Raw genomic sequence first — 21,652 nt, forward strand, 5'->3', positions numbered from 1 at the left:
CAAATTGTACTAAGAGTGTGTGTTTTTTAGGTTAAAGCAGCAAAACGGTTAAAGGATTTAAATACGGTAAATCACTTCTGTAGTATTAGATAATAGTGACTGTTTGTTTATTCAACTCTTAAAGGGGAGATCCAAGCACCGTATTTATTTATTTATTATTACCCTGGATTGATGCAGGGGTCTCTGGAGCTGAACCCCGTAAATTTCAGCTGCGGGGACCCCCTGCTCCCAAACATACCCCTCTAGCCCCTGCTCCCAAACATACCCCTCTAGCAGGTGCCGGTAGCCGCTCAGGCTGAGCTGCCATATCACGGCTTCCTATTGGCCCGCAGGGTGCGGGAGCGTTGAAACGCCGCCATAATGTGAACCCTGGTACCTGAGCAGAGCGACTACCGGCACCTCCAACGCAGGTATCTCCGAAAGCAGCGGGTCCCCGGAGCTGAAATGAGGGGGGTTCAACTCCGGAGACCCCCTGCTTCTATCCAGGGAAAATAATAAGCATGGATTGCTGCTTTAATGCCATTTTTAATTGGTTTTAAAGCATCCTTTGATGACTGTAGCAGACTTGAACCCACTTCCCCAGCAGTGCAATTACTATGTAACACTTTCCTGTTGGGGATAATTTGTTGCTAATGTTCCCAGCAGTTTGAGATCAAACTGTATCAAAAGATGTTACCTTGGATAGGATACATTGTAGCTGCTGAGTTCCGCTTGCTGAAGGATTGATTGAAACTGAAAGGCGGACATTATGTATGCTAGGCACACAATCAGGATTGTGACAGATGTATAACAGGAGCACCAAACGATTGCCAGTTTAGGTAAGAACGTACAATTTTACATTGTCACGCGCTTAACATATAGAAATAAGAACAACAATGGGGGGATGTGGCATTGCTACTTATTGTTGCATTTAAAAAAAATCTCAATAATTCTACGCATTTTAAAGCCACCATTGAGCCACCTGTGCTGAAGCAGGGATATACTGAAAACCTGACCTGTTGGTGGCCCTTGAGGACTGGAGTTGGCCACCCCTGACTTAGACAATACTGCCCCGGACCCTATTATTAATGGAAACACAGAAAAATTCATAATTGGTTTAATCAGATTTAAAGTGTGTACATGTGTGTATATATATATAATAATTATTATTATTATTATTATTTTAAGCCATCAATGACTATGAATTCATGTGATCTGTTTGAGGGAACACAACCCCAGTGGTGCATTGCATGCATGAAGTTGCTGGCCCTACATTACATGCCTTATACTGGTGTTGGTGCGATGTTCTGGTTGTTCTCAGACCCAGCAGCATTTCTTGACTCTTACAGACTGTGGCCCATTTGTGCAGCGCTGTTCCACAAAACCACCTTACAGTCCCACAAAACCACCTTACAGTCCCACAAAACCACCTTACAGTCCCACAAAACCACCTTACAGTCCCACAAAACCACCTTACAGTCCCACAAAACCACCTTACAGCCCCACAAAACCACCTTACAGCCCCACAAAACCACCTTACAGTCCCACAAAACCACCTTACAGTCCCACAAAACCACCTTACAGTCCCACAAAACCACCTTACAGTCCCACAAAACCACCTTACAGTCCCACAAAACCACCTTACAGCCCCACAAAACCACCTTACAGCCCCACAAAACCACCTTACAGTCCCACAAAACCACCTTACAGCCCCACAAAACCACCTTACAGTCCCACAAAACCACCTTACAGTCCCACAAAACCACCTTACAGTCCCACAAAACCACCTTACAGTCCCACAAAACCACCTTACAGTCCCACAAAACCACCTTACAGCCCCACAAAACCACCTTACAGTCCCACAAAACCACCTTACAGCCCCACAAAACCACCTTACAGCCCCACAAAACCACCTTACAGTCCCACAAAACCACCTTACAGCCCCACAAAACCACCTTCCAGTCCCACAAAACCACCTTACAGCCCCACAAAACCACCTTACAGCCCCACAAAACCACCTTACAGTCCCACAAAACCACCTTACAGCCCCACAAAACCACCTTACAGCCCCACAAAACCACCTTACAGTCCCACAAAACCACCTTACAGCCCCACAAAACCACCTTACAGTCCCACAAAACCACCTTACAGCCCCACAAAACCACCTTACAGCCCCACAAAACCACCTTACAGTCCCACAAAACCACCTTACAGCCCCACAAAACCACCTTACAGCCCCACAAAACCACCTTACAGCCCGGCCAAGTGACGGGTCATTAAGTGTCTGCAGGGGGCGGCGGAATGTGTCTTGTCGAATAGCACCGCTTAGTAAAAAAGGCCCTCCGTCTCCTGCAGAATCCCTCCTCTGTCCGTCTGTTTCCTGGGGATTTTTCTTTGTGAAGCGCGAGCCAAGCCTCCGATTAAATGACAGGAACCAGGCCCCGGACAGGAACAGCGTCTTTTCCTCTTCACTGGGGGGGCGACATTTTCAGAACCCTTTTTCTGCCAGAAAGACATTGGCCAGAGGCCCGAGACACCCTGCGGATCTGGGATAAGTCCCTGTATTTCCCTGCGTATAGGCACCATACATTAGAGTGTCAGCTCTCTGGGCTAGGGTCTTGTGCCTGAAACTTCGATGTACAGCACTGCATACACTCAGTGCTATACAAGGTGTGACCCGCCTTCCTCTGGATCAATATAAATACTTTTGCAGTAGGGTTTTTTTTTTTTTTAAACCTGAACTGCGATGTTACTTTGTATATTGATCTCATTCTAAAATTCATCCTGTCTTTCCCACAGAGGGAAAGTATTTCTGCCCCTCACATCTGCAAAACTCTTTGCTCCGTCTGACTGCGACGGTCTCCTTCTCCTTTTACTGTCCTTGTCCCTCACTTATCACAGGAGAGAAGGAGGGAAACAGGGGGGAAATCTCCCGGCTGCAAAACAGGGACAAAAATTGGAGCAAAAAACAGCCACTGAAAGAAGTAGCATTATTCCCAGCCATAAATCTGGTGCAGTTTTTTTTTGCTCCAGATTTGCCTCCGGGAGACTTTATAATTGCCTCTTGATTTGGGTGACCACACGTCTCGGCCCAGTGTCCTGACAATTTTCTCAAAATCATTCAAATGTGGCGGTTCTTAGCTTTTTACTCACTTAAAACCGTAAAAATAGGCACTGCCAGTTTTTATGCGATCGATCACATCAAACAGTAAACATTTGAAATATAAACTCTAATCACCGGCAGCTCTATGTAACACAGTAATGCGCTCGGAGAGTGCGAGGACCCCGTTTTCTGAGGGGGGTCGGTGGGGGAGGTGTGTGGAGAGGCTGTCGGTGTTTGATACGTAACTGATATTCGCGCCGTATTAGTGTCGTGTGCAGAATACGATGGCGGAGATCAGAAAGTTATATAAAGTCATTTTGCTGCACTGGGGAGTTTTGTGTCCGGTTAGGAAACTGAAATAAATCAATAATACAGCATAATTGGGACCGCTATTAGACAAATAACATTATAATATTTATGGTCGTTTTCTTCGGGGACATCGCGCCCTGCGCTCCAACGCAATCTGTACTGATGGCGGACTGGAGGGGGGTGACGCCTCCCCTTCCGTTATCAGCGATGAAGCGGTCACGTGTCCGTTTCAGAGAAGTGGTCACTTGATTGGGGGGCTGTGGCTCTCTGGCACCGCAGCTCCCTCCAGCACTGAAATGGTTACTATGCTAATTTGCGCCATTCACTACAATCGCTAGATGCGCGTAATGCTGAGGCTATAAATAGCGCGCAGACCCTGTTACTCTCGCTGTGAGACGGGATTTGGCAAAATGGAAGGCTAATTTCCTGACATAAAACGTTCCCTCAGCAGAGTTGGAAAGCAACGCAAAAAAAATGTAGCAGCTGCGTCTCGGTGCAACGCCTGTTTTACTGAAAGGGTAGTGGACGCGTGGATCTGCCTCCTAGCTGATGTGGTACGACTCAAACCCGCTCAGAATAGAAAGACACGTATTCAGAAGATGAATAAAACGGATATCTGTTGTGGTCCTAATCTTTGCAGCAGTGCGAGGGGACAATGACTGTGTTCCTAATCTCATGAGCATTTCTGGGGTTTCATTTCTAAGTAACTGGAAGAGTCTAGAAATACTCAGGAGAGTATTTTAGTGACAGCACTATTGGCTCAATCCCAGTGACTATTCTTTGTAACACTGGACAAGTCTCGAGCACTAAAAAAGTAACAGATTGTAAGCTCTGTGGGCGAGGGACTGGTGCCTAAAAGCTGTAAAGCGCTGCACTGGCTCCACACGCTACTTAAGAAAAATATGTATCATCCGTACAATCCACTGTGTTTGATTTTATGGGGGGGGGGTTACACATGTTTTCCCCTGTAACACGTCATATAATGCTGGCCCCTCTCACACACACACCTCAGTCCTGCAGTGTAACCCCTTTCCATAGGAACACCCCCCGAGTGACGTTTTGCCAGCCCTGTTTTACGCCGGTGGTTGCACGAGGAGGGTAGTGGGGGTATAGTGAGGTATAGCAGAGTGTGCCTGTAACCCGGGGTGCTGTAATTAGAAGCAGGGTGCTTGTGTGCGGGAGGCGGGGGGAAGTGACACCCAGCCACCCTCCTCGCAGTGGGGCTTTCCTCCGCCTCCTGGTTAGATGGGTGTTCAGGTTACTGAACGCAGAGCCTCTCGCTCCCGGATCAGACGCTCTGCCTGTCTTTTGCTTGGTCTGGTTACTCTAGGCCGTGACATCAAACGCGCTCAATGAGATTCGGATTAAGTGGAGTGACTTTGATGCCAGAGGGGCCTCGTCGCTGCTAACAAAGGGTTAACGCAGCTCCCTTGCCCAAGCGCGCCAATTCTGAATATGTTTGGGAGCGGATGGAAAACGCGACGCTACTTTGTATAAAAAGTCAACCTGTATTGTAGCGAAGCTTAGTACAGGGGCGGCCAATGCCAGTCCTCAAGGGCCACCAACAGGTTAGGTTCGCAGGATATCCCTGCTTCAGCACAGGTGGCTCAATCAATCCCTGATTCAGCACAGGTGGCTCAATCAGTCCCTGCTTCTGCACAGGTGGCTCAATCCCTGATTCAGCACAGGTGGCTCAATCAGTCCCAGCTTCAGCACATTACGCCACCTGTGCTGAAGCAAGGATATCCTGAAAACCTGACCTTGGTGGCCCTTGAGAACGGGCGTTGGCCCCTGCTGACCTGCGTTAGTCCTGGTTGTAGGTTGGGACACCTTTTTTCGAGCCAACGAGCGAGTCCATAATCTGTAACAGATTTGCAAATCTGGCAGGTGTCTTGGGGAAGGTGTGTTCGCGTGCAGGGGGAGCGGGGAGGTTCGGAGAGGCTATTACACCTACGAAAGGGCTCCTGTCGGATACCGTAGCTGCCGGTTTAACCTAGTCACTGTAATGCATTGCAGGCCCCTTTGGCAGGGAAGGGGTTAGTGCAGCACACTTCTGCTCAGCTGATTTGCAGAGAACTTGTGATTCCGTGGCCTGAGTTTGGCTCTCACCCCGTGCCAGGCAGCAGACAATGACCTTGTTGTGAGGATCCGTGGCCTCCTCCCTGGGCCAACATCTCTCTCATTTATCTCGCTGGAGATGCAGTGTAAATCGCCCCCCACCCCCCGCAGACCCACCGCCCGCCCCCCCGCAGACCCACCGCCCCCCCCCCCCCGCAGACCCACCGCCCACCCCCGGCAGACCCTCCGCCCGCCCCCCCGCAGACCCACCGCCCACCCCCCGCAGACCCTCCACCCGCCCCCCCCGCACACCCTCCGCCCGCCCCCCCGCAGACCCACCGCCCACCCCCCGCAGACCCTCCGCCCGCCCCCCCGCAGACCCACCGCCCGCCCCCCCGCAGACCCACCGCCCACCCCCCGCAGACCCTCCGCCTGCCCCCCGCAGACCCTCCGCCCGGCCCCCCCGCAGACCCTCCACCCGCCCCCCCCGCAGACCCTCTGCCCGCCCCCCCGCAGACTCACCGCCCACCCCCCCGCAGACCCTCCGCCCGCCAGCGGTCCTTCGGAGAACCCGGTGTGAATAAACACGCGGCCGGAGCCAGGTCCTCTGACCACAGGCACCGCTGGAGCCTTCTGTGTACAACACAGCTCATTCTTGCGTGAAACCATTGGGTATAGAGGCTCAGCGCCCCTCTGTATCTGGGAAACGTTCCGGCTGTTAAACACCGTTCTTACCCCAGCCTCTAATTAACTGGGAAATCGGATTTTAAGCATTAACGATCCATCGACTTTAACAGAGTTTCACGGCCACAAATCAGCACTTTTATATGAAACCGCCTGATTCCCCAAATCTCACTGTTGTGGAGGTGGCCATGTCTGTAACTGAGCCCTGATCACTGCAACTTTGGGTCCGCTGCTGCATTTCTTCCTCAATTAAAGGGTTAATCCAAGCGACATTTGAACAAAAAAATTGCTTTGTTTTGTTTTAATATATACATCCTTTGATTACCTTTTTTGAAAACTAATTACAGTACTTAAGCTGCCAATTCGTTCTGCCGTGATCGATCAACAAAGATCCTGCTTCCCAGGGTTCACTAAATGGCTGCCTTTCAGTTTCAAATCAATTCGTCAGTCAGTGTAACTCAGCAGCTACAGTGTATTCTTATATTACTAAAGGTAACATTATCTATTGTTACAGTTTGCAGCTCAAACTGCTGGGAACATTGGTAACAAATGATCACAAACAGGAAAGTGTTACACAAATCTTGCACTGCTGGGGAGGTGGGCTAAAGCCTGCTATAGGAATCAAAGGATGCTCAGTGTATTAAACCTCATTAAATGGCATTAAGAGTTGAATAAAAAAAATGCAGTAAGTATTATCTAATAGTGCAGAACAGATTTATTAAAAACGCACACATTTAGGATATTGCTGGGATTGCCCCTTCTAGCAGAAGCCCTAACTCCCCCCTATCCAACGAGACTGGATGCTCCCCGATATAAGGGTTCCCTTGAAGGTTTTAGGTACGGGGCTCTCTGTACGTGTGTAAGAGGATAACTAGTGATTGTGCAGCTTGATACAGTGTGTGTGCCGCCTGCAGCTGTTACACGCACATGTGAGGGAGGAGTATCCGGTCCCTACTTCTATATCTATATCAAATAAGATTATTCTCCAAGAACAAGACAGGAAGGCACTTAACCCCTCCACACCCCGCAGTATTTTATGCGACTGCACTTTTTATAAATGGCCGCCTTGGTTACCAGAAATAATGGCCATAGAAATAAAATTAAAACGCCGGTACACGGATGTGGTACGCGGAGGGATCTTCTCCTTATCTACCTCAACAAATAAAAGGTTCGATGTGAGGCCCTGGAGGAAGGTTCGGGAATCCGGTCGGCACAATTTGCCAGGAAAGAAGACTTATTTGGAACTGGAATGGTAACAATGGTTTATGGTGTGTGTCCCACAAGGACTCCCCGAAACACCATATTATAATGTAACGTTAAATACATTGTATGCAGCAGGGACGGCCAACTCCAGTCCTCAAGGGCTGCCAACAGGGCAGGTTCTCTGAGCCACCTGTGCTGAAGCAGAGATATCCAAATCAGTTCCAGCTTCAGCACAGGTGGCTCAACCAGCCATAGCTTCAGCACAGGTGGCTAAACCAGTCATAGTTTCAGCACAGGTGGCTAAACCAGTCATAGCTTCAGCACAGGTGGCTAAACCAGTCATAGCTTCAGCAACAGGTGGCTAAACCAGTCCCAGCTTCAGCACAGGTTGCTCAATTAGTCCCAGCTTCCGCAAAGGTGGCTCAATTAGTCCCAGCTTCAGCACAGGTGGCATAATCAGTGGCTCACTCTTCGACCTGACCTGTTGGTGGCCCTTGAGGACTAGAGTAGGCCGCCCCTGGCACATAGCATGGTAGTATGCCAGTTTAAGAACGGTTCACCCTGCCTAGTTTTCTCGGTGCAGAAAATAAGTCGCCTGCGGTTCTGTTAACACCTAAAGACATTTTGAAGGGGTTTTGTGGGTCTTAAAAGGGTCGGAGCCCAGGCCGACCCCAATTTCCCATAAAATAGGCAGAAATATATTACACTGACTTTACAGCGTCCCCATCTGTTTAAAAGAAATGATGGCGTCCTCGCATCCAGGCTAAAGTGGGGGAATTCTGGGGCAAAACAAACCGTGAGCCGTGTAAAAATATCCCATTCATTGCTGCATGGTTTTTTTATATACATATTTTGCAGAATTAAGGTGCCACATTAACTCCCCTTCTGCCTTTTATACAAATGTCCAAATATCTCCATTTTTCCAGGTGAAATAAATTTACAAAGTTGTTCCCCGTTCCCCTCACCTCAAAAACAAAAAATCCCAAATAATTGTGGTGTTTTGCACAGCTGGGAGGCTGCACACTGCAGGACTGCAGTGTGGGAACCAGCGCAGCTATTTACCCTACAGCTGGACGTGACGGGCTCTAATCTAAGCCAGACGGCGCGCGGATCACAAAGGACCCTGCGTGCCGCGATTCACTCGGAACAATATGAAATTAGCACAGGACTGAATGCCCTTGTTAGCTGATTTTTATTTTTTTTTGGTCTTGCATTGATTCATTAGTCTTTTTCTCCTACTAACCAACTTAAATTTAACTCTGGGGTGGGCAACTCCAGTCCTCAAGGAACACCAACAGGTCAGGTTTTCAGGATATCCCTGCTTCAGCACAGGTGGCTCGATCAGTGGCTCAGTCTTTGAGCCACCTGTGCTGAAGCAGGGATATCCTGAAAACCTGACCTGTTGGTGTTCCTTGAGGACTGGAGTTGCCCACCCCTGCATATCTGCTTTGTCAGAGGCCTGCAACCGAATACTGAGCAGTAATGTGCAAGGGTGCAGTGCTGGGATCTGAGCGCATAGCAGAGAGCAGAAGTATACGTACCAAAGGGAGTATAATCAGCGATTTGAGAGGGTGCGTGCGTTCCACGAGCATGAAGCAAGAGGAGGAGCTGTGTATAATATATAACGTTTAAAAAAGGCATCATTGCACCCAATTAAAGCAGCAATCCAAGATGCCGTTTTTTTAAAAATATTTTAATATGTGCATCAATACAATCCACACAATAAGTAATTAGCTATGTTGCCGATCGATCCATTCTCCTGTGATCGATCGGCGAAGATTCGGGTCAGGGGTTCACTAAATGGCTGTCAGTGCAGCAGAAGAGGACCAAAGATGCAAAGTTCTGTGGGGAAGATCATGTGACCAGGCAGTAACTAGATACAATTGGTGCACTGCTAGAGAGAGGGCAGGGCTCAAAAAGAGGGTGTGCCAGAGCCTGTTTCAGAAGAGGAAGGGGAATTTGTAAAGGGTTGCTATAGAAACAAAAAATGCTTGTTACATTATAATACATTAAAAATGTCATTCAGAGTTTTTTGTTTTGTTTATTTAAATGCTACAAGTATTTTCTCCCAATACAGAACTGATTTATTAGAAAACACATATAGGATATTGCTTGGTCTGCAGCTTTAAAAAAAAAAAAGCCCAAGTAACATGCAGAGGTAGCAGTGTAATAACTAATAGCATCTCTCTCTTTACTCCGCAGCATGCAGTGTTAGTATACACAACCGCTGCAAGGACGCGCTGCCCAACTGTACCAAGGTCAAACAGAAGGTGAGTGACGAGTGCTTTCCGCGTAATGTTTTGCACTGAAACGCACACAGACATCATTGAGATTAAACCCTACACTACCAGGGGGACTGACGCATCGCTTAGCACAGGGGTTCTCAACTCCAGTCCACCAACAGGTCAGGTTTTCAAGATATCCCTGCGTCAGCACAGGTGGCTCAATCAGTGGCTCAATCAGTGGCTCAATCTTCGACTGAGACTCTGATTGACCTACCCATGCGGAAGCAGGGATATCCTGAAAACCTGACCTGTTGGTGGCCCTTGAGGACTGGAGTTGAGCCCCCCGGCATATCACGGGCGTATCGGCGATACCCGCCATTGACTTTAATAGCCGACATAGCGCGGCTCGCGCGTTTAAGACTCCGGGATGGCGCGTCGCAGCCGGGATTTCTGGGAGTCAGAAAGGAGTTGTTTGTCGGGGTCTCACCCACTTTCCTCTCTCCTCACAGCAGCAGAAAGCAGCGCTGCTCAAGAATAACTCCGCCCTGCAGAACGTATCCCTGCGCAGTAAAAGTAAGTGGCAATAGGGACTGACCGTTGAAGTGGGAAGTTTTGCTCTGACTGCCAGGTGTGTGGCTGGTCCCACTGGCAGTGAAGGGGTTAGATGCCACCGCCCCCGCAGTTTTCTAACACATAAGGACTAGTCTGTATAATCCAAGTGAACATGTGCTGCTTATCTGGGGCTCTACTGACACCCGAAGGAAGTGGGTGGAATTACAGCCAGCATGTGCTTGCAATGGCGTTTTGTCTTGGAAGGTGTTCGTGGAATGAGTGTAACGCTTTGGTTTAGATATTTGACCCTAGTAATGGGAGTGTGCTCTCAATCTGTCCTCTTGCAGCCACTACATTACGAGAACGACCCAACTCTGCCATCTACCCTTCAGATAGCCTGCGTCACTCACTGCTGGGCTCCCGCAGGGGGCGCCCCTCCCTATCCCTGTCCAAAAGCGTCTCCACTACCAACATCGCAGGGTGAGTGTGCTGAACCATTTATACTGATCTGCCTACGGTGATGTACCTACGGCTTCTTATATGGGGTCGTAACTCAGGGGGCAGCTCCAGCATGGCCTAGCCCAGGAGGGGCCAACTCCAGTCCTCAAGGGCCACCAACAGGTCAGGTTTTCAGGATATCCCTGCTTCAGCACAGGTGGCTCAATCTGTTCTTGCTTCACCACAGGTGGCTCAATCAGTCAAAGTCAAAGACAGAGCCACCTGTGCTGAAGCAGGGATATCCTGAGAGCCTGACCTGTTGGGTGGCCCTTGAGGACTGAAGTTGGCCGTCCCTGGTCTACCTGAAATGAAGACGACTTGATTTCCACTTCCGTAGCTGTGAGACAAGTCAAGGTTTGTATCTGTATCAAGCCCAATAATAAAGAATCATTAAACAGATTTCCTATTAAACGTCCAGTGAAGCTCGACTGCAACAGGCCCGGTCTCCCAAACAGGAGGGTCGCTGGGGAGGCAGCTATTTATTTAGTGGGGGGGGGGAAGCTGCCACAATACAGACATGGACCAGGATCACTGCGGTTTGGGAATCTTTCCGTCAGGAACACGTATGTTCGGCCACTTTCGTCGATGTTGCGTTTCCAGCCGAGCTTCAGGTTCCACACGCCAATTACACGTTCTCGTAGCCGTAAAGACTTGCGTTTATGTTGCAGGTTGTGATGCCTTCTAATGGACTAACGCAGGAGTTTTGCGCAGATGGAATTAGTTGGTGTACCCGGGAGGAAGAGCCGCGAGGTTTAGAAAGCCCCGGCCAGTAGCCTTTTATGTATGAAGACCTCTCACATTGGTCTATTCCAAAGTATAACTAACTAGGAGATATCTAGGGTTGGTGGCAGAATTAGCAAGACAGGGAGATAATCTAAAAGTTACACAAAGGCATGAAGCAGAAGGCATTAGGGGGGGGTTCCTGCCCTGCAGAGCTTGCAATCTAATGATTGCCTGATGCTGTGATCTCCTGCAGAAACCTGAACGATGAGAGCCCCCTGGGAATCCGTAGGATCCTGTCCCAGTCCACAGACTCGCTGAACATGAGGAACAGGACGCTGTCCGTGGAGTCTCTGAATGATGAAGGTATGAGAGGGGCCGGCGTGGACGTGTAGGGAGAAGCTGGAAGGTCCTCGGGCGTGTGGGGGAAGTGGCTTTATCAGAAAAGAATAGTATATAAATATCCTAATACACAAGATTTGCATTGCTGATTAGGGACAGAGGGGAATATTTCCCAACCCAATATAAATGGGGCATGCTGCAGCATATAGTGGTAGTGAGTATTTCTATATACGTTCAGTCCCTGATAATGAACACATTATACTGGAGATGGATGCGGGGTCTCTCCCTGTTATTATCAGTATATAGTCTCCAGACGGATAGCGAGTATGCAGCACTGTATAATGATGAAGAGTATCCGAAATACACTTCCAGCCCCCTAATAATGAGTATCCAGCACTGTATAATGATGCAGAGTATCCGAAATACACTTCCAGCCCCCCTAATAATGAGTATCCAGCACTGTATAATGATGCAGAGTATCTCAATACACTTCCAGCCCTTTAATAATGAGTATGCAGCACTGTATAATGATAAGGGGGTATCTCTATGCACTTCCAGCCCTTTAATAATGAGTATGCAGCACTGTATAATGATGCAGAGTATCTCTATACACTCTCAGCCAGGGCCCTTTTAAGATATTGGTAGGCCATACCTAGGCAATCTTGCATTGGTAGGCCCCACCCCACGTCATGCCGGACGCACACGCGCAGGGCCATCGCGTGCACTAGTGCATATTGTTTGGAGGACACAGGGGTTATAGTTGCTGGGTATTTGCGTTCGGCTGTAACATGGGATCCGTGTCACTATCCTGTCCTGTGTCACTATCCTGTCCTGTGTCATTATCCTGTCCCGTGTCACTATCCTGTCCCGTGTCATTATCCTGTCCCGTGTCACTATTCTGTCCCGTGTCACTATCCTGTCCTGTGTCACTATCCTGTCCTGTGTCATTATCCTGTCCCGTGTCACTATCCTGTCCCGTGTCATTATCCTGTCCCGTGTCACTATTCTGTCCCGTGTCACTATTCTGTCCCGTGTCACTATCCTGTCCTGTGTCATTATCCTGTCCCGTGTCACTATCCTGTCCCGTGTCACTATCCTGTCCTGTGTCATTATCCTGTCCCGTGTCACTATCCTGTCCCGTGTCACTATCCTGTCCCGTGTCACTATCCTGTCCCGTGTCATTATCCTGTCCCGTATCATTATCCTGTCCCGTGTCACTATCCTGTCCCGTGTCATTATCCTGTCCCGTATCATTATCCTGTCCCGTGTCACTATCCTGTCCTGTGTCACTATCCTGTCCTGTGTCACTATCCTGTCCTGTGTCACTATCCTGTCCTGTGTCATTATCCTGTCCCGTGTCATTATCCTGTCCCGTGTCACTATCCTGTCCTGTGTCATTATCCTGTCCCGTGTCACTATCCTGTCCCGTGTCACTATCCTGTCCCGTGTCATTATCCTGTCCCGTGTCACTATCCTGTCCTGTGTCACTATCCTGTCCTGTGTCATTATCCTGTCCCGTGTCATTATCCTGTCCTGTGTCACTATCCTGTCCTGTGTCACTATCCTGTCCTGTGTCATTATCCTGTCCCGTATCATTATCCTGTCCCGTGTCACTATCCTGTCCTGTGTCACTATCCTGTCCTGTGTCACTATCCTGTCCTGTGTCACTATCCTGTCCTGTGTCATTATCCTGTCCTGTGTCATTATCCTGTCCCGTGTCACTATCCTGTCCCGTGTCACTATCCTGTCCTGTGTCACTATCCTGTCCTGTGTCATTATCCTGTCCCGTGTCACTATCCTGTCCTGTGTCATTATCCTGTCCTGTGTCACTATCCTGTCCTGTGTCACTATCCTGTCCCGTGTCACTATCCTGTCCGTGTCACTATCCTGTCCCGTGTCACTCTCCTGTCCCGTGTCATTATCCTGTCCCATGTCACTATCCTGTCCCGTGTCACTATCCTGTCCCGTGTCATTATCCTGTCCCGTGTCACTATCCTGTCCTGTGTCACTATCCTGTCCTGTGTCATTATCCTGTCCCGTGTCATTATCCTGTCCTGTGTCACTATCCTGTCCTGTGTCACTATCCTGTCCTGTGTCATTATCCTGTCCCGTATCATTATCCTGTCCCGTGTCACTATCCTGTCCTGTGTCACTATCCTGTCCTGTGTCACTATCCTGTCCTGTGTCACTATCCTGTCCTGTGTCATTATCCTGTCCTGTGTCATTATCCTGTCCCGTGTCACTATCCTGTCCCGTGTCACTATCCTGTCCCGTGTCACTATCCTGTCCTGTGTCACTATCCTGTCCTGTGTCACTATCCTGTCCCGTGTCACTATCCTGTCCCGTGTCACTCTCCTGTCCTGTGTCATTATCCTGTCCCGTGTGATTATCCTGTCCCGTGTCACTATCCTGTCCCGTGTCACTATCCTGTCCCGTGTCATTATCGTGTCCCAGGGGCTGAAGTGATCTACAACCAGCTGATGAGCGACTTTGCCACGGATGAGAAGGAGTTTGAGGCGGATTCGTGGAGCCTGGCCGTGGATAACAACTACTTGCAGCAACACCGGAAAGATGTGATGAAACGGCAGGACGTGATATACGGTGAGAGGTCCCTGCAGCGGCACAACCAACCGCGGAAACCTCCGCAAGTCTCCCGGCTACACCGGGGAGACCCGTCCCAATGTCAACTCCTAGCGATATATCCACTCCTAGCGATATAGCCACTCCTAGCGATATAGCCACTCCTAGCGATATAGCCACTCCTAGCGATATAGCCACTCCTAGCGATATATCCCCTCCTAGCGATATAGCCACTCCTAGCGATATAGCCACTCCTAGCGATATATCCCCTCCTAGCGATATAGCCACTCCTAGCGATATATCCCCTCCTAGCGATATAGCCACTCCTAGCGATATAGCCACTGCTAGCGATATATCCCCTCCTAGCGATATAGCCACTCCTAGCGATATATCCCCTCCTAGCGATATAGCCACTTCTAGCGATATAGCCACTCCTAGCGATATATCCACTCCTAGCGATATAGCCACTCCTAGCGATATATCCACTCCTAGCGATATATCCACTCCTAGCGATACAGCCACTCCTAGCGATGTATCCACTCCTAGCGATATATCCCCTCCTAGCGATACAGCCACTCCTAGCGATATAGCCACTCCTAGCGATATATCCACTCCTAGCGATATATCCACTCCTAGCGATATAGCCACTCCTAGCGATATATCCGCTCCTAGCGATATAGCCACTCCTAGCGATATAGCCACTCCTAGCGATATAGCCACTCCTAGCGATATATCCACTCCTAGCGATATATCCACTCCTAGCGATATAGCCACTCCTAGCGATATAGCCACTCCTAGCGATATAGCCACTCCTAGCGATATATCCGCTCCTAGCGATATAGCCACTCCTAGCGATATATCCACTCCTAGCGATACAGCCACTCCTAGCGATATATCCACTCCTAGCGATACAGCCACTCCTAGCGATACATCCACTCCTAGCGATACATCCGCTCCTAGCGATATAGCCACTCCTAGCGATATAGCCACTCCTAGCGATACATCCGCTCCTAGCGATATAGCCACTCCTAGCGATATAGCCACTCCTAGCGATATATCCACTCCTAGCGATATAGCCACTCCTAGCGATACAGCCACTCCTAGCGATATAGCCACTCCTAGCGATACAGCCACTCCTAGCGATATAGCCACTCCTAGCGATACAGCCACTCCTAGCGATATATCCACTCCTAGCGATATATCCACTCCTAGCGATATAGCCACTCCTAGCGATATAGCCACTCCTAGCGATATAGCCACTCCTAGCGATATAGCCACTCCTAGCGATACATCCACTCCTAGCGATACATCCGCTCCTAGCGATATAGCCACTCCTAGCGATATAGCCACTCCTAGCGATATAGCCACTCCTAGCGATATAGCCACTCCTAGCGATACATCCACTCCTAGCGATACAGCCACTCCTAGCGATATATCCACTCCTAGCGATATAGCCACTCCTAGCGATATATCCACTCCTAGCGATATAGCCACTCCTAGCGATATAGCCACTCCTAGCGATACAGCCACTCCTAGCGATACAGCCACTCCTAGCGATATATCCACTCCTAGCGATATATCCACTCCTAGCGATATATCCACTCCTAGCGATATAGCCACTCCTAGCGATATAGCCACTCCTAGCGATATAGCCACTCCTAGCGATATAGCCACTCCTAGCGATACAGCCACTCCTAGCGATACAGCCACTCCTAGCGATATATCCACTCCTAGCGATATATCCACTCCTAACAATATATCCACTCCTAGCGATATATCCACTCCTAGCGATATAGCCACTCCTAGCGATATATCCACTCCTAGCGATACAGCCACTCCTAGCGATATATCCACTCCTAGCGATATATCCGCTCCTAGCGATATATCCGCTCCTAGCGATATATCCACTCCTAGCGATATATCCGCTCCTAGCGATATATCCACTCCTAGCGATATAGCCACTCCTAGCGATATATCCACTCCTAGCGATATATCCGCTCCTAGCGATATAGCCACTCCTAGCGATATAGCCACTCCTAGCGATATAGCCACTCCTAGCGATACAGCCACTCCTAGCGATATAGCCACTCCTAGCGATACAGCCACTCCTAGCGATATAGCCACTCCTAGCGATACAGCCACTCCTAGCGATATATCCACTCCTAGCGATATATCCACTCCTAGCGATATAGCCACTCCTAGCGATATAGCCACTCCTAGCGATATAGCCACTCCTAGCGATATAGCCACTCCTAGCGATACATCCACTCCTAGCGATACATCCGCTCCTAGCGATATAGCCACTCCTAGCGATATAGCCACTCCTAGCGATATAGCCACTCCTAGCGATATAGCCACTCCTAGCGATACATCCACTCCTAGCGATACAGCCACTCCTAGCGATATATCCACTCCTAGCGATATAGCCACTCCTAGCGATATATCCACTCCTAGCGATATAGCCACTCCTAGCGATATAGCCACTCCTAGCGATACAGCCACTCCTAGCGATACAGCCACTCCTAGCGATATATCCACTCCTAGCGATATATCCACTCCTAGCGATATATCCACTCCTAGCGATATAGCCACTCCTAGCGATATAGCCACTCCTAGCGATATAGCCACTCCTAGCGATACAGCCACTCCTAGCGATACAGCCACTCCTAGCGATATATCCACTCCTAGCGATATATCCACTCCTAACAATATATCCACTCCTAGCGATATATCCACTCCTAGCGATATAGCCACTCCTAGCGATATATCCACTCCTAGCGATACAGCCACTCCTAGCGATATATCCACTCCTAGCGATATATCCGCTCCTAGCGATATATCCGCTCCTAGCGATATATCCACTCCTAGCGATATATCCGCTCCTAGCGATATATCCGCTCCTAGCGATATAGCCACTCCTAGCGATATATCCACTCCTAGCGATATATCCGCTCCTAGCGATATAGCCACTCCTAGCGATATAGCCACTCCTAGCGATATAGCCGCTCCTAGCGATACAGCCACTCCTAGCGATACAGCCGCTCCTAGCGATATATCCACTCCTAGCGATATATCCGCTCCTAGCGATATATCCGCTCCTAGCGATATATCCACTCCTAGCGATATATCCACTCCTAGCGATATATCCACTCCTAGCGATATATCCACTCCTAGCGATATATCCACTCCTAGCGATATATCCACTCCTAGCGATATAGCCACTCCTGGCGATATAGCCACTCCAGGCGATATATCCACTCCTAGCGATATATCCACTCCTAGCGATATATCCACTCCTAGCGATATATCCACTCCTAGCGATATATCCACTCCTAGCGATATATCCACTCCTAGCGATATATCCACTCCTAGCGATATAGCCACTCCTAGCGATATATCCGCTCCTAGCGATATATCCGCTCCTAGCGATATATCCACTCCTAGCGATATAGCCACTCCTAGCGATATATCCGCTCCTAGCGATATATCCGCTCCTAGCGATATATCCACTCCTAGCGATATATCCGCTCCTAGCGATATATCCACTCCTAGCGATATAGCCACTCCTAGCGATATATCCACTCCTAGCGATATATCCGCTCCTAGCGATATATCCGCTCCTAGCGATATATCCACTCCTAGCGATATATCCGCTCCTAGCGATATATCCGCTCCTAGCGATATATCCACTCCTAGCGATATATCCGCTCCTAGCGATATAGCCACTCCTAGCGATATATCCACTCCTAGCGATATATCCGCTCCTAGCGATATATCCGCTCCTAGCGATACAGCCACTCCTAGCGATATAGCCACTCCTAGCGATACAGCCACTCCTAGCGATACAGCCACTCCTAGCGATACAGCCGCTCCTAGCGATACAGCCGCTCCTAGCGATACAGCCACTCCTAGCGATATAGCCGCTCCTAGCGATATATCCGCTCCTAGCGATATATCCGCTCCTAGCGATATATCCGCTCCTAGCGATATATCCACTCCTAGCGATATATCCACTCCTAGCGATATATCCGCTCCTAGCGATATATCCACTCCTAGCGATATAGCCACTCCTAGCGATATATCCACTCCTAGCGATATATCCGCTCCTAGCGATATATCCGCTCCTAGCGATATATCCACTCCTAGCGATATATCCGCTCCTAGCGATATATCCGCTCCTAGCGATATATCCACTCCTAGCGATATATCCGCTCCTAGCGATATAGCCACTCCTAGCGATATATCCACTCCTAGCGATATATCCGCTCCTAGCGATATATCCGCTCCTAGCGATACAGCCACTCCTAGCGATATAGCCACTCCTAGCGATACAGCCACTCCTAGCGATACAGCCACTCCTAGCGATACAGCCGCTCCTAGCGATACAGCCACTCCTAGCGATATATCCGCTCCTAGCGATATAGCCGCTCCTAGCGATATATCCGCTCCTAGCGATATATCCGCTCCTAGCGATATATCCGCTCCTAGCGATATATCCACTCCTAGCGATATATCCACTCCTAGCGATATATCCACTCCTAGCGATATATCCACTCCTAGCGATATATCCACTCCTAGCGATATATCCACTCCTAGCGATATATCCACTCCTAGCGATATAGCCACTCCTAGCGATATATCAACTCCTAGCGATATATCCACTCCTAGCGATATAGCCACTCCTAGCGATATAGCCACTCCTAGCGATATATCTACTCCTAGCGATATATCCACTCCTAGCGATATAGCCACTCCTAGCGATATATCCGCTCCTAGCGATATAGCCACTCCTAGCGATATAGCCACTCCTAGCGATATATCCACTCCTAGCGATATATCCACTCCTAGCGATATATCCACTCCTAGCGATATATCCACTCCTAGCGATATATCCACTCCTAGCGATATAGCCACTCCTAGCGATATAGCCACTCCTAGCGATATAGCCACTCCTAGCGATATAGCCACTCCAGGCGATATATCCACTCCTAGCGATATATCCACTCCTAGCGATATATCCACTCCTAGCGATATATCCACTCCTAGCGATATATCCACTCCTAGCGATATATCCACTCCTAGCGATATATCCACTCCTAGCGATATAGCCACTCCTAGCGATATATCCACTCCTAGCGATATATCCACTCCTAGCGATATAGCCACTCCTAGCGATATAGCCACTCCTAGCGATATATCCACTCCTAGCGATATAGCCACTCCTAGCGATATAGCCACTCCTAGCGATATAGCCACTCCTAGCGATATAGCCACTCCTAGCGATATAGCCACTCCTAGCGATATATCCACTCCTAGCGATATAGCCACTCCTAGCGATATATCCACTCCTAGCGATATAGCCACTCCTAGCGATATAGCCACTCCTAGCGATATAGCCACTCCTAGCGATATAGCCACTCCTAGCAATATATGAACTCGTAGCAGCGAGCAGGCAGTGACCCGTCGCTGTGCCTCTCGCCCCTCCGCAGAGCTGATCCAGACTGAGGTCCATCACGTGCGCACCCTGAAGATTATGACGAACATGTTCCGGAAGGGCATGCTGGAGGACTTGCAGATGGACCCGGCGCTGGTGCAGAAGATGTTCCCCTGCGTGGACGAGTTGAGCGACATCCACATCCGCTTCCTCATCCAGCTGCTGGAGAGGCGCAAGGACTCGCTGGCCTGCGACAGCAGCAAGAACTTCGTGATCAACAAGCTGGGCGACATCCTTATTAACCAGGTATCCAGCGCGGGCATCTGCACATAGGGACATCCCCTTTACAGGTAGACACAGCCACCACTGGGCTGGAATCCCAAACACCTTCCAGGTGGGATCTGGAACTGTTCACTGTTAGTGATGCAGCCACCTCTTGGGTGGAATACTTCGCTCTTCACAACTATAATTTAAGATGCAGCTGCTTCTAGGGAGACTCCTTATAATTTCACTTGACATGCAGCCACCTCTAAGGTGAACGTTGCACAGTTAGACTTTATGAATCCATCAGACGCCCCCAATCCTACAGTTTTTAATGCAGAAGTCCAAGCTGTCGTATTTTTGTTATTTTTTTAATTTGATTTTTCCCCCTTTAATATGCGCATCAATACAATCCCACACAATGATCAGTAATTAGCTAAGTTGCCGATCGATCCGTTCTCCTGTGATCGATCGGCGAAGATTCTGCTCGGGGTTCACTAAATGGCCGTCAGTGCAGCAGAAGAGGACCAAAGATGCAAAGTTCTGTGGGGAAGATCATGTGACCAGGCAGTCACTAGATACAATTGGTGCACTGCTAGAGAGAGGGCAGGGCTCAAAAAGGGGCGTGCCAGAGCCTGTTTCAAGGGGATGTGACTTTGTAAATGATTGCTATAGAAACAAAAAACGCGTGCTACATTATAATACATTAAAAATGTCATTCAGAGTTTTTAAAAAAAAAATGCTACAAGTATTTTCTCTTAGTACAGAAATAATTTGTTAAAAAGCACACATGTAGGATATTGCTTGGTCTGCAGCTTTAACGCTGTACTGAACATGCAGCCATTTCTGGGGTGCAATACTTAACGAAAGCTGACTGCATGATGGTGGAGCCATGCGAGGATTGAATTAGACCCCATTAATGATACGCCTGTTCCCCTCGCAGTTTTCAGGCACCAACGCAGAGCACATTAAGAAATCGTATTCCGAGTTCTGCAGCCAACATCACAAGGCGATGAAACTCTACAAGGAGCTCTTCAGCAGAGATAAGAAGTTCCAGCAAATGATACGGGTAAGACTTTCCCAGCCAGCCCTGATCTCTGCCATCCGGGCCAGGAGCCAGCACAGCAGGGATCAAACAGAGCACAATGTTATACCAGTGGGGCTCAACTCCAGTCCGTAAGATCCCCCAACAGGTCAGGTTTTCAGGATATCTCTGCTTCAGGTGGCTCAATCAGTCCCTGATTCAGCACAGGTGGCTCAATCAGTCTTTGACTGAGCCACCTGTGCTGAAGCTGGGATATCCTTAAAACCTGACCTATTGGGGGGGGGGGGGGGGGGGCTTGAAGACTGGTGGGGCACCCCTGGATTAGATAACATTATTAGCCCCGCGCTTCAAAATATTCCATCCGAAATGTATGTATTCTTGTGGAATCTGCTCTTATTTGTATCTGCGCTGCGGTAGAAGTCCCCCAGTAAATCACTGATTTGGAGAACTATTGGTAAAAAAAACCCAGCTTGTGATATTTTCCTGACACGGCTTTATAATTGGTCTCTGAGCATCACTCCAGCACTGTGATGTCATCGGGTACCAGCTCTGGACACCCGCAGGGTATCGTGTGTCCTGATCGGCAGCTACAGCTTCTCGGCCTACATTAGCAGCGGTTACACACAAATCAGGGAGCAAATACTCGCGTTATTAAAGCA

At 49.1% G+C, this 21,652-nt stretch overlaps 1 protein-coding gene across 10 annotated transcripts in view; it reads left to right on the forward strand.

The window, feature by feature from the left end:
- ARHGEF2 (Rho/Rac guanine nucleotide exchange factor 2) overlaps positions 1–21,652 on the forward strand; it is a 160,555-nt gene that overhangs the window by 117,819 nt on the left and 21,084 nt on the right. For 9 of the 10 annotated variants that reach the window (XM_075607841.1, XM_075607843.1, XM_075607842.1 and 6 more), the window contains 7 exons: positions 9,539–9,606; positions 10,071–10,134; positions 10,461–10,593; positions 11,588–11,697; positions 14,128–14,274; positions 19,743–19,993; positions 20,892–21,017. In XM_075607841.1, coding sequence (XP_075463956.1) covers positions 9,539–9,606; positions 10,071–10,134; positions 10,461–10,593; positions 11,588–11,697; positions 14,128–14,274; positions 19,743–19,993; positions 20,892–21,017 — 899 coding nt within the window. The remainder of the gene's footprint in view (positions 1–9,538; positions 9,607–10,070; positions 10,135–10,460; positions 10,594–11,587; positions 11,698–14,127; positions 14,275–19,742; positions 19,994–20,891; positions 21,018–21,652) is intronic. The other variant, XM_075607845.1, reaches the window with a different exon arrangement.

The sequence above is a fragment of the Ascaphus truei genome, chromosome 7, assembly GCF_040206685.1.
Source record: "Ascaphus truei isolate aAscTru1 chromosome 7, aAscTru1.hap1, whole genome shotgun sequence".
NCBI lineage: Eukaryota > Metazoa > Chordata > Amphibia > Anura > Ascaphidae > Ascaphus > Ascaphus truei.